This window comes from Rhinoderma darwinii, chromosome 10, assembly GCF_050947455.1.
Source record: "Rhinoderma darwinii isolate aRhiDar2 chromosome 10, aRhiDar2.hap1, whole genome shotgun sequence".
In the NCBI taxonomy this organism is placed as follows: domain Eukaryota; kingdom Metazoa; phylum Chordata; class Amphibia; order Anura; family Rhinodermatidae; genus Rhinoderma; species Rhinoderma darwinii.
Window position 1 is genome coordinate 3,867,392 of NC_134696.1, and position 12,680 is coordinate 3,880,071.

Sequence of the window (12,680 nt, forward strand, 5' to 3'; positions counted from 1 at the left end):
TGCACTTACTATTCTGCTGGTGGAGTCACTGTGTACATACATTACATTATCCTGTACTGATCCTGAGTTACATCCTGTATTATACTCCAGAGCTGCACTCACTATTCTGCTGGTGGAGTCACTGTGTACTTACATTACATTACTTATCCTGTACTGATCCTGAGTTATATCCTGTATTATACTCCAGAGCTGCACTCACTATTCTGCTGGTGGAGTCACTGTGTACATACATTACATTACTTATCCTGTACTGATCCTGAGTTATATCCTGTATTATACTCCAGAGCTGTACTCACTATTCTGCTGGTGGAGTCACTGTGTACATACATTACATTACTTATCCTGTACTGATCCTGAGTTACATCCTGTATTACACTCCAGAGCTGCACTCACTATTCTGCTGGTGGAGTCACTGTGTACATACATTACATTATTTATCCTGTACTGATCCGGAGTTATATCCTGTATTATACTCCAGAGCTGCACTCACTATTCTGCTGGTGGAGTCACTGTGTACATACATTACATTACTTATCCTGTACTGATCCCGAGTTACATCCTGTATTATACTCCAGAGCTGCACTCACTATTCTGCTGGTGGAGTCACTGTGTACATACATTACATTACTTATCCTGTACTGATCCTGAGTTACATCCTGTATTATACTCCAGAGCTGTACTCACTATTCTGCTGGTGGAGTCACTGTGTACATACATTACATTACTTATCCTGTACTGATCCTGAGTTACATCCTGTATTACACTCCAGAGCTGCACTCACTATTCTGCTGGTGGAGTCACTGTGTACATACATTACATTATTTATCCTGTACTGATCCTGAGTTATATCCTGTATTATACTCCAGAGCTGCACTCACTATTCTGCTGGTGGAGTCACTGTGTACATACATTACATTACTTATCCTGTACTGATCCTGAGTTACATCCTGTATTATACTCCAGAGCTGCACTCACTATTCTGCTGGTGGAGTCACTGTGTACATACATTACATTACTTATCCTGTAGTGATCCTGAGTTACATCCTGTATTATACTCCAGAGCTGCGCTCACTATTCTGCTGGTGGAGTCACTGTGTACATACATTACATTACTTATCCTGTACTGATCCTGAGTTATATCCTGTATTATACTCCAGAGCTGTACTCACTATTCTGCTGGTGGAGTCACTGTGTACATACATTACATTACTTATCCTGTACTGATCCTGAGTTATATCCTGTATTATACTCCAGAGCTGTACTCACTATTCTGCTGGTGGAGTCACTGTGTACATACATTACATTACTTATCCTGTACTGATCCTGAGTTACATCCTGTATTATACTCCAGAGCTGCACTTACTATTCTGCTGGTGGAGTCACTGTGTACATACATTACATTATCCTGTACTGATCCTGAGTTACGTCCTGTATTATACTCCAGAGCTGCACTCACTATTCTGCTGGTGGAGTCACTGTGTACATACATTACATTACTTTTCCTGTACTGATCCTGAGTTACATCCTGTATTATACTCCAGAGCTGCACTCACTATTCTGCTGGTGGAGTCACTGTGTACATACATTACATTACTTATCCTGTACTGATCCTGAGTTACATCCTGTATTATACTCCAGAGCTGCACTCACTATTCTGCTGATTGTTCGTCCCAATATAAGGGGGATCTGTTCAGGATCCTCATCTCTTGGTCAGAGTGGAGAGTGGTTACATAGAGCGTCTCTCTCTGGGGGACCTGCCCTGTCGTGCATTACCCAGATAACACTTTGATGTGATTGGTTGCAGTGCAATGCTTCATTTCTCCTGGGGTGGCACTGCAGAGAAATTGAACACTTACTGCCAGGTTTACCCACAGATCACAGCTGATCACTAGGGGTTCCAGCAGGGGGACACTTTATGATCAGTTGATTGTCATGGGACCCTTCTAATAAGTAGGGATTGTCGAAACCGGAAAACCCCTTTAAAGATAAAGATGTTTTTGAGATTCTCAGTGAAATGTTATTGTGAGATATTCTGCCTCTTATCGGCCCTGATGCTCATCTGGGACACCAGGGCAAAGTTCTCAGTATTTCACCTTTTGCACATGTATATTGTGCAGTGACGCGTGATGGAGACAGTCAGCAGGTGGTTGGCAAATAGAGGTCAAGTTCCAAGGACGACCATGAGCTGAGCGCACAATACAAACATCAATGTCCCGGTACCTGATAAGCGTCTCCTTCCCGGCTCCGGGATTAAAATACAAAATGTTCTCCAGTGACAGAGAGAAGCGAAGACCCTCCACTTCTGATATGTACAGGTTCGTTACATTGTTGCTGTGCTTGACACATGCAAACACTTGATCCTCGGAGACATCAGTGATGTAATATTCCTGGAGAGGAAGACATTTCCCTTTAATTACTCAAGAAAATCAAGTCATGTGGTCTGTAAAATGCTGGATTGTCAGATATTCTGGACTATTGGACAGTCAAAGAAATTCACTTGTAAGTGCAGGAAACCTTCGATATCACCAGGGGCCAAAATAAAAATGCAAAAAATCTGCAGTTCATTGGGTCTCTGCTCTGCTGCTGCTGACTTATAGAAATGTAACATTATATTGCAGTTCTGTGTTGGAAACAAGTGCCGGATTATCAGACATTCCGGATGATCAAATGTCGGATTAAAGGAATTTTAAGAGAAGACTTGAGGACTCCCCATATCTGAAGCCCAAATCCCATGCAACAGCAACTTCAAGAGCGACACATCAGTGACTCACCGTGATTGGATGCCTGGTTATAAACTGCGCTGACTGCATTGGTTTGCGGTTGTAAGAGACCCACAGCTGCACCGAGGACTGGTCTTTACTACCCAGCAGATGCTAAAAAAAGAAGAAAAAGAGAGGGATGGTAGACGTGCGGCAATACTAATCACAAATGGTGCCCAGGTGACCGACAGTAAACCGCCTGGATGTTATAAGAAAAATCCTATATATACATGGAACATATATAATAACGAGGAAGTCATACACAATAGACAGCTGAACAGACTCTTCTTATACTGATCCTGAGTTATACCTTGCATTATACTCCAGAGCTGCACTCACTATTCTGCTGGTGGAGTGACTGTGTACATACATTACTTATCCTGTACTGATCCTGAGATACAGCCTGTATTATACTCCAGAGCTGCACTCACTATTCTGCTGGTGGAGTCACTGTGTACATACATTACATTACTTATCCTGTACTGATCCTGATTTACATCCTGTATTATACTCCAGAGCTGCAATCACTATTCTGCTGGTGGAGTCACTGTGTACATACATTACATTACTTATCCTGTACTGATCCTGATTTACATCCTGTATTATACTCCAGAGCTGCACTCACTATTCTGCTGGTGGAGTCACTGTACATACATTACATTACTTATCCTGTACTGATCCTGAGTTACATCCTGTATTATACTCCAGAGCTGCACTCACTATTCTGCTGGTGGAGTCACTGAGTACATACATTACATTACTTATCCTGTACTGATCCTGAGTTACATCCTGTATTATACTCCAGAGCTGCACTCACTATTCTGCTGGTGGAGTCACTGTGTACATACATTACTTATCCTGTACTGATCCTGAGTTACATCATGTATTATACTCCAGAGCTGCACTCACTATTCTGCTGGTGGAGTCACTATGTACATACATTACATTACTAATCCTGTACTGATCCTGAGTTACATCCTGTATTATACTCCAGAGCTGCACTCACTATTCTGCTGGTGGAGTCACTGTGTACATTACATTACTTATCCTGTACTGATCCTGAGTTACATCCTGTATTATACTCCAGAGCTGCACTCACTATTCTGCTGGTGGAGTCACTATGTACATACATTACATTACTAATCCTGTACTGATCCTGAGTTACATCCTGTATTATACTCCAGAGCTGCACTCACTATTCTGCTGGTGGAGTCACTGTGTACATACATTACTTATCCTGTACTGATCCTGAGTTACATCCTGTATTTTACTCCAGAGCTGCACTCACTATTCTGCTGATGGAGTCACTGTGTACATACATTACATTACTTATCCTGTACTGATCCTGAGTTACACCCTGTATTATACTCCAGAGCTGCACTCACTATTCTGCTGGTGGGGTCACTGTGCACATACATTACATTACTTATCCTGTACTGATCCTGAGTTACATCCTGTATTATACTCCAGAGCTGCACTCACTATTCTGCTGATGGAGTCACTGTGTACATTACTTATCCTGTATCACACGTAGATTAATGCTATTAATAATCGATATAAAGTCTAACTTCGGGATCAGCGGTAGATATATGAGGCTGCTTGGATGTGATATCTGAAATAAACCCTAAAGCTAGAGCAGATAATGTGCAGTGTGTAGGTTCAGTCTCAGCACTTTATATCCACATAGGATTTCGTGTCATTGCAGCGTCGCAGGGAAAATGTTGAATATTGTCAAAGAAACTGAATACATTAACAATGAAGAGCTGAAATTCTGTTCACAGGAAAACAACGAAATGTGTCAAACCCCAAACAGCAGCAAATGACCGGAAACGAGGATGTAATTACTGAATAACCCACAGAACTGCAGGCTACACCCGACCCGTCACCACAACGCGTATTATCAACCCGAAATCAGAAGATTCCCCCCGTGTCAGCGACGTCCTCGCTCAGCGGCTCATCCAGGCTCATGGAAATAAAGGCTTTGTACATTTTTGAAACCAATGAATTTAAAATTAAAAATAAAGCAACTTCACAAATAATCTTCATTAAAAGTCTCTTATTGCTGTATGTATGCAGCTCCTATGCAGAGCTATGTGACTACAAACCTAACCTATACGCCGTGCGGTCAGTATGGTAACACCGGCCTCTTTTTCCATTGTTTGCAGGTTGTGTGTAAAGGGGGCAGAGGAGCTGGGGTAACACATGACTGCAGGACCTGACTAGTATGTTTTGGGGGTGCACAGTCCATACAAAGCAAACGTTCTTCTTTAACTGACGTGATGTGAGTTACGCCGTGCAGAGCTCTAACTGCAGCCAGAAACAGGATCCTCAATATAAATGTATAAGGTGGGGGGGGGGGGGGGGGGGTATTACCGCTGTCTGTACGCAGCCCCAATGTAAAACTTTCTGTGGAAAGATAAGAACTTGCAATGCGACGGTAGATATGATATGTAACAGCAGCCGCTTCCTCATTCTTCTGAAGTCAAGGCCGTCACCCCGCAGGACAACTAGATTGCAGCGGCTTCATACTTGTGACTAGAAAAACACGTTCAGTGCTGGAATTTACTAATGGTAAAACGGAAGAGCGAATCGCACCGAGAGTTTTGTGCGTCTAAATCCTGGAGCCTATAATAGCGCAAACAGCCTAAACCTAACCCCAAGCTCACACATGCAGCTGTGAATAGTACAAGCAGCCGGAGCTCACTTGTGAAGCCTACCCTGCCCTGTATAGTGTATAATAGCCTGCGCAGCCTAGGAGAGGGGTGCACCTCCTAGGAGACCCCCAGATCCCTGCGAGAATTCATGCAACCTATGAGAATATGTAACAGTACACTCACTTGTACATTCAGTCTACATTACCCTGTACCATATAATTTCCTGAGCCGCCTATGAGAGCGCATGCAGCCTATGAGAGCGCATGCCGCCTATGAGAGCGCATGCCGCCTATGAGAGCGCATGCCGCCTATGGGAGCGCATGCCGCCTATGGGAGCGCATGCCGCCTATGGGAGCGCATGCCGCCTATGAGAGCGCATGCCGCCTATGAGAGCGCAAGCCGCCTATGAGAGCGCATGCCGCCTATGAGCGCGCATGCCGCCTATGAGCGCGCATGCAGCCTATGAGCGCGCATGCAGCCTATGAGAGCGCATGCAGCCTATGAGAGCGCATGCCGCCTATGAGAGCGCATGCCGCCTATGAGAGCGCATGCCGCCTATGAGAGCGCATGCCGCCTATGAGAGCGCATGCAGCCTATGAGAGCGCATGCAGCCTATGAGAGCGCATGCAGCCTATGAGAGCGCATGCAGCCTATGAGAGCGCATGCAGCCTATGAGAGCGCATGCCGCCTATGAGAGCGCATGCCGCCTATGAGAGCGCATGCCGCCTATGAGAGCGCATGCCGCCTATGAGCGCGCATGCAGCCTATGAGAGCGCATGCAGCCTATGAGAGCGCATGCAGCCTATGAGAGCGCATGCAGCCTATGAGAGCGCATGCAGCCTATGAGAGCGCATACAGCCTATGCTCACCTGTGTAGACTAAACCTAATACTCTGCTTGCTCGTGCGGCCTATGCTTGCATTTACAAGTGCTGATATGACATGTAGCCTTCAGGAGTATGTCAGCCTGTAAGAGTGTGTGAAGCCTAAGCCTAATACTACACTGAACCTAACACTGTGAATGCAGCCTACACTTGCTCGCGCAGCCTATGTTTGCATTTCCAGATGCTGGTATGACATGTAACCTTTAAGACTATGTCAGCCTGTAAGAGAGCATGCAGCCTAAGCTCACCCGTGCAGCCCCACCCTAATATTACACCCCTTTATACTTTCAATGCGTGAAGTTTACACTAGAACGTTACCCTGTACAATGTATAATAGCCTGGTCAGTCTGTGAGAGTGCACGCATCCTGTGCTCAGCCGTCTAGACCAAACACGGGCGAGCGAGCGCTTGTACGAACACTCGTTCCCGATCATTGCCCTGTGTAAATAAGGCAGCAATCAGCCAACAAACTAACCAAATGTATGTGGATGAACAATTATATTAACGACCGTTCAGCCCTTACTAGCGATCATTGCTCGGGTTGAATGGAGCAAATGAGCGCCCAATGACATGCTGTATTGTATCAGTTTGTATCGATGCTCGCTTGTAACAGGACCTTAAAGGGGTTGTTCACCTTCTGACAACTGATGACCTATCAGGTCATCAGTATGTCATCGGTGCGGGTCCGACACCCAGACCCCACACCGATAAGCCGCTCCTGCGCACAGCGGTCTCCACTGGGACCAAGGTTTAATTTACTGTACAATGGGAATGCAGCGCTATATTGATCTCACCTCATGGCCTGACATAGTAACGGTGCAGTGTAGTAGAGCGCGCACACTGGATACACCTGCACAATGTCAGCGGGGTACACCAGAATGTATAGCTGCATCAGGAGGGGCCCGATCCTGCAGCTACAATGTATCCTTGTATATTGCTACAATGTAACTATTTCCAGATAACTTACCATGGTCTTTGTGGCAAACATGTAATTCTCCCTGAGCTGGAAGCCGTCCACGTTCTCGATAATCAGCTCTGCGTTGTCACGAGACTGGAAATAATCGATGCTGCGCAGGACGGTTGAGGTGCCTCGGGGCTCATGGCGTTCCACGTAAACCGTGTTTGGCTTGTCAAGAGGAGAGAAGCCCCTGATGGGAGAAAAAATACACAATAAGGCCCCATGCACACGACCGTAAAAAATCTCCGTAATTGCGGACCGTAATAGGGTCTGCTATTACGGACCCATTCAGTTCTATTGACCGTGGACGCCTTTCCGTATCGCTACGGATAGGTGTCCGGGCCGTAGAACTCTACCGCAAAAGATAGAACATGTCCTATCTTTTGCCTTTTACGGGGCGTGCTCCCAAACTTTGTATGGGAGCACGGGCCAAAAATTCAGGCCGCAGATGTCGGTGGCCGGCCATGCCCACAATCGCGGGTTGTGATTATGGGCACAGCCATGTGCATGAGGCCTAACAAGCGGCACAATGGGGGGTAAGGTTTGTTACCCCCATCGGGCACAGGTAGATCACTATGAGGGGATTCCCCCATGTGGTCGTCTGATTATATCATGTGACTGCTGGTTGTGATGTCATATGAATGAGTGTTTCCCGTGGCCAAAAATTAAAGCAACATTTATATTACCGACAATTTTTGTAGCAACAGGAAAACCTATTTCATGCGAAAAAGGTGAAGGACAAAAAGCAAATCGCAGAATTACGTTTTAAAAAAAAATAATTATATATCGTTTAAAGGGGTTGTCCGTTTAAAAAAAACATTGCCATACCCCCTATTAGTGAATTGTGAGATAATATCGGGGGGTCCTCTGTTCAGGGTCCTCATCTCTTGGTCAGAGTGGAGAGCGGTTACATAGAGCGTCTCTCTCTCTGAACCGGTCCTGCATTACACAGACATCACATTGGTATGAATGGACACTGTAATACTTCATTTCTCCTGTGGTGGCGCTGCAGGGAAACTGAAAACTTACTGCCAGGTTCCCCCACAGATCACAGTTGATCGCCGGGGTTTCAGCAGGTTGTGATCAGATTATGGTCAAGGGACCCTGCTAACAAGTAGGGACTGACCCCCTTTATGAACAATTTATCAGTTACTGTTGAGGGGCTGCAGTTGTCCGAGAAATGGTCTAATATTTTATCCATCAGGCACGTTACAGCCCAGCAGGATAACGAGTTTGTGGTGAAGACTTCTCTGAATCAATATTGGAGTCGCCTACCAGTAGAAGGACTTGACGTGCTCCTGAATCATTATCCACGTCTGCCCAAAATCTTCAGACTTCCAAAGCTTAAAAGGAAGAGAAATGAATGCTTTAATATATGCCGACTATTGACCGACAGCACGAGTCTACATGAAGCGATAAGGGGGTTTGTGGAAATTAAGCTGAATCCTTTTATAATGTTCTGAAACTTCCAATAGACTTTGTGTTTCATTCGCTCACTATTTTCAAGATCTCTGCTTGCTGTCAATAATTGGGAGCATACATCCAGAAGTTGCCAGGCCTCCCTGAACATCTCCATCTCACAGTGAGAAGTTTGCTACAGTTGTATCCAGTCTAGACAATCCCCAAGGGTCGGCACTGTTACACTGTAACAAACTATCCCACCAGGAGAGAGATTTGTGCTGTTGATGGATTCAGCTCAGGGAGGATTGTCTTCAACTAAGTGCGCAGGACTAAGTCTGTACAGGTTTTCAGCCACTGGATGTGAACAAGAATATTCCCATTCCCTAACAGCAAGCAGTGGTCTTAAAAATGATGAGGTATTGAAACACAAAGTCTCCTAAAAAGTTGCAGAACTTTTCACAATATCAAATTATTTACAGAAAACCCCAAGACCCTTTAGGCGCTGGCACATAAGTTGCACCACGATCGCTAAACTGAACCTATTGGGGTCTGGGAGCCATGACCCACCTGTTTGATAAATTTCGGTCCCATCCTCCCCCTTCCCCCACAGATTTCCAGGCCAGGATCACACACAGTTTCGATGCAGTTTGCGGTGCAATTTTTGTGAAATTTTTTTGACAAACAAGATTGGACACAAAAGAAAGGAGATGCGTCAGTGTCTTTTGTTGCCCCTTTCCTTCGTTTTGCAGCCACTTCCGGCCTTGGCTAAAGAAAAACTGGGCCAAAAACTGACTTTTGCAGAACATCCGATAATCCGGCGTATATAAACCCCAATTACTGCCGGATTAACGGATTGATGCTGAATGTTCCTGTAATTACGCCTCACCTGCTTGTTGGGGTGCAGCTTGTCGTAGCCCAGCACCAGGTTCGTATCATTGGCGTGCAGGAGGAGATCGGTCGGTTTAAATGGAATTGAAAAACCCTTCACGGTAATGCAAAAATCCGTGGTGATCCACAGGTGGTTGGTGTTGGCGTCCACGAATATATACTGAAACACAAGGAAAAAGAATTCAGTGCACGAAAATAAAAGTAACAGCGTCAGGTCACGTGTGCCGCTCCAAATGGCGAGAAATCGCAGGGACAATTATCACGCCGCGCTCTGTCCCCGGACGCTGGTATCACCTTTGGTTGGCGAATTACTGGACTGACGGCTGTAAATAGATCGCAACAGCTGACACTCCGCTCACACCTGCGGGAAAAATAGCACATTGTACCAGAACTCCCCACTTCTTCTCCTATAGATTATGGGGGTTCTCCAGTTTTAAGTAAATCTAAATTACCGTCTACAGGTTTTCTAATGTACATGGTGTTTTAAAATCCTCAACATTTTCAAGATCTCTACTTGCTGTCAGTGACTGAGAACATTCTTCTTTACATTCAGAGGCTAAAAACACATGTGAATTAATACTTCTCACAGCTGAGTGTTTGCTACCATTGTATCCAGTCTTCACAATCCGCAGTGAGATAAACCGTGCGGATCCCAAACTGCAACATTTTACCAGAACTGAAACATTGTTACAAACCATCAGGACAGACGAGAGAAGTGTCCTGCTGCGGTGTTCATCTCCTAGTGGATTGTGTAGACTGGATACAATTGTAACAAACCCTCTCCAGTTAGAAGAATTAGGTCAGGATGGCCTTTTAGCCTTTTGGATGTAAACAATGAACGCTCCTATTCGCTGGAAGCAAGCAGAGTACGGCGAGAAATTTAAAGACAAACGTATTAGCAGGACGCAGAACTTTTTATTATAGAATAATTAGGATTTATTTCTAGAAAACCGGAAAACGCTGTTCATGTTACGGAAAAAGTATGGACGGCGGTTTAGTCACCGGAATGAATTCTATAGGGGGCTCCTCACCAGGTAACAATGTCCCCCCATAAACAATGACATGGGCACAGCGGCAGAGAGTTACCCGCTTGTTGTCGACGGGGCTGTGGAAGAACTGGGCCACGGTGGGACCGATGCCCTCGTTGCTGACAGGCGGGTGTCGAAACTTGTCAGATATCCTCTTGAAGCTTTTTCCATAGTCATAAGACACGTAGACCTGAGCAGAATCAGAACATACAGCATCATATACAGGGAGGCGACATGTGAAGACCACAACGGTAGACAAGAGCTTAAAGGGGAACACCACCTACATGTATAGAAATGTGATTAATCCTGCAGGCTGAGACGGGCAGTGACGGACGTCAGCTCAGGGACAATCCAGCTACACCCTACACTATATTGGGACTGCCCTTAGTGACCAGTCTGGCTCAGATTTGACGGGTTAATTGCCATCTCTGCATTGAACATAATGGGGTCAACTCATGAAGAAAACCCCAGCCCATATTTCCTATTCCGAATGTCATAGAGGGGGGGGGGGGGTCAGAGCGGCTCCTAATCATCTGAATAACCGCCATGGTGCAATATATTACCCGGCAGTGGCCGCTGCAGCTGAAGGGTCTCCCCCGGATAAATCAGCCGTTCAGCGATCGCCGCCCTGTATTCCCATATGAAAGGAATGGTCGGTGATAAAACAACTGCTTTAGAGGAAGCGGAGGGGGTGACAGGACACAAGTCACACTTTTCCAAATCACTCAAAGCCGTATTTATCACATTTTGGCAAAAATGAACGTAGGCGGAGTGCTCTTTTAAATGACATCTACATTGCAGTGGTGCGGGTGGCGGGGCAGCCGCTTCCATGTCCACTTACATTGCTGCTCTTGATGCCCAGAGATCCCAGGCTGTCTCTGGTGAGGCCCACGATGACGTTGCTTCTCTCTCCGGCCCAATGGACGACAATCTGATTGTGAGAATCATTGAGGCTGACCTGAAACAGCGGAGGTCAGAGAATCATTAGAATCCAGTGATATATTGTAACAGATAGAACTATTATCCAGGATTACATGTATAAAAACTTTCTGATGAAATGTGTGCTACAATTTCCTAACATTTTCAAAACCTCTACTTGCTGACAGTGAATTGGCATATCCAGAACCTGTACAGAGTTGCTTAAACAGCAGATGTTACATTGCATCAGTGGAGACAATGTACGGTGAGAAACTGAGCAGCACAAATCTCTTCTGTACTGAACTCCGGCCGATAGCTCTTACCTACACCAATACCCTGTAACAAACCCACCAGCTGTGTGAGACTTAGCAGGTCAGGACAGAGCTTCTGCATGCAAACAAGAAGGTCTCCATTCACTGACCGCAAACAGAGACCTTGAAAATAGTGAGGATTGCAAATTTAAAGTAGATTTTACCTACATGGATACATTGTAACAAGAGCACCAGCTCTGTGAGCAGGACTAGGTCAGGAGGGTTGGGATTAATGTATACAGTCAATAAGGGAGTCAGGGCTGCACATGGAAGCGTGTCATGTGACTCCTTTAGGCTTTGCTGATTGGCTGAGAGGGCTTAACGGAGGTTGTTCTTAAGCATGGCCTTAAATTTGAACAAGTAGAGCTGCAGTGTAAAGCATGGGGGAAGAGTAGGAACAGCAGCCTGAGCCTCAGGAAAGATAGGAGGTGGATTTTAGACTACCTCCGACACCAACAGACAATGCGCCATAGCCGTGTCCAAAAAACATCCGCCACTGAAGAAGATGAACAGCGGGTACCTGCGTGTGCTGGTGACTGATCCTTGAACACACAGCGCAATAAACAGCAAAGCATCATAAATAATAATCATCATACAAGGGCATAATAACCAGTCTCTGTACAGTTCACTCTGTGTCCATGTAAACCAGGAAGATCATACACTGCAAACTGCAACACCCATCATCCTGGAGGACAGCAGCAGCAGAGGATGGTGACTACATCTGTCACATTGTGTCCTGCACCAGATCTGATATAATCCCGGTACCTCATATCTGTGACCAGCGACATCTGCTTCAAATCAGAACTTCAGGGGTGGGGGGGTGGGGGACAAGTCTTAAAGACACAATACACGAAGTCTGCCGTCTATTTCCTCTCCATAGGG

General features: G+C 45.6%; 1 protein-coding gene across 1 annotated transcript in view; it reads right to left on the reverse strand.

Annotated features, from left to right (window-relative positions):
- The window catches only part of SORL1 (sortilin related receptor 1), a 78,479-nt gene that overhangs the window by 51,790 nt on the left and 14,009 nt on the right, over nucleotides 1-12,680 (reverse strand). Inside the window, exons 2-8 of the mRNA XM_075839172.1 lie at nucleotides 11,411-11,527; nucleotides 10,628-10,759; nucleotides 9,540-9,701; nucleotides 8,528-8,595; nucleotides 7,262-7,442; nucleotides 2,772-2,873; nucleotides 2,221-2,387 (exon numbers count right to left, since the gene is read on the reverse strand). Coding sequence (XP_075695287.1) covers nucleotides 2,221-2,387; nucleotides 2,772-2,873; nucleotides 7,262-7,442; nucleotides 8,528-8,595; nucleotides 9,540-9,701; nucleotides 10,628-10,759; nucleotides 11,411-11,527 — 929 coding nt within the window. The remainder of the gene's footprint in view (nucleotides 1-2,220; nucleotides 2,388-2,771; nucleotides 2,874-7,261; nucleotides 7,443-8,527; nucleotides 8,596-9,539; nucleotides 9,702-10,627; nucleotides 10,760-11,410; nucleotides 11,528-12,680) is intronic.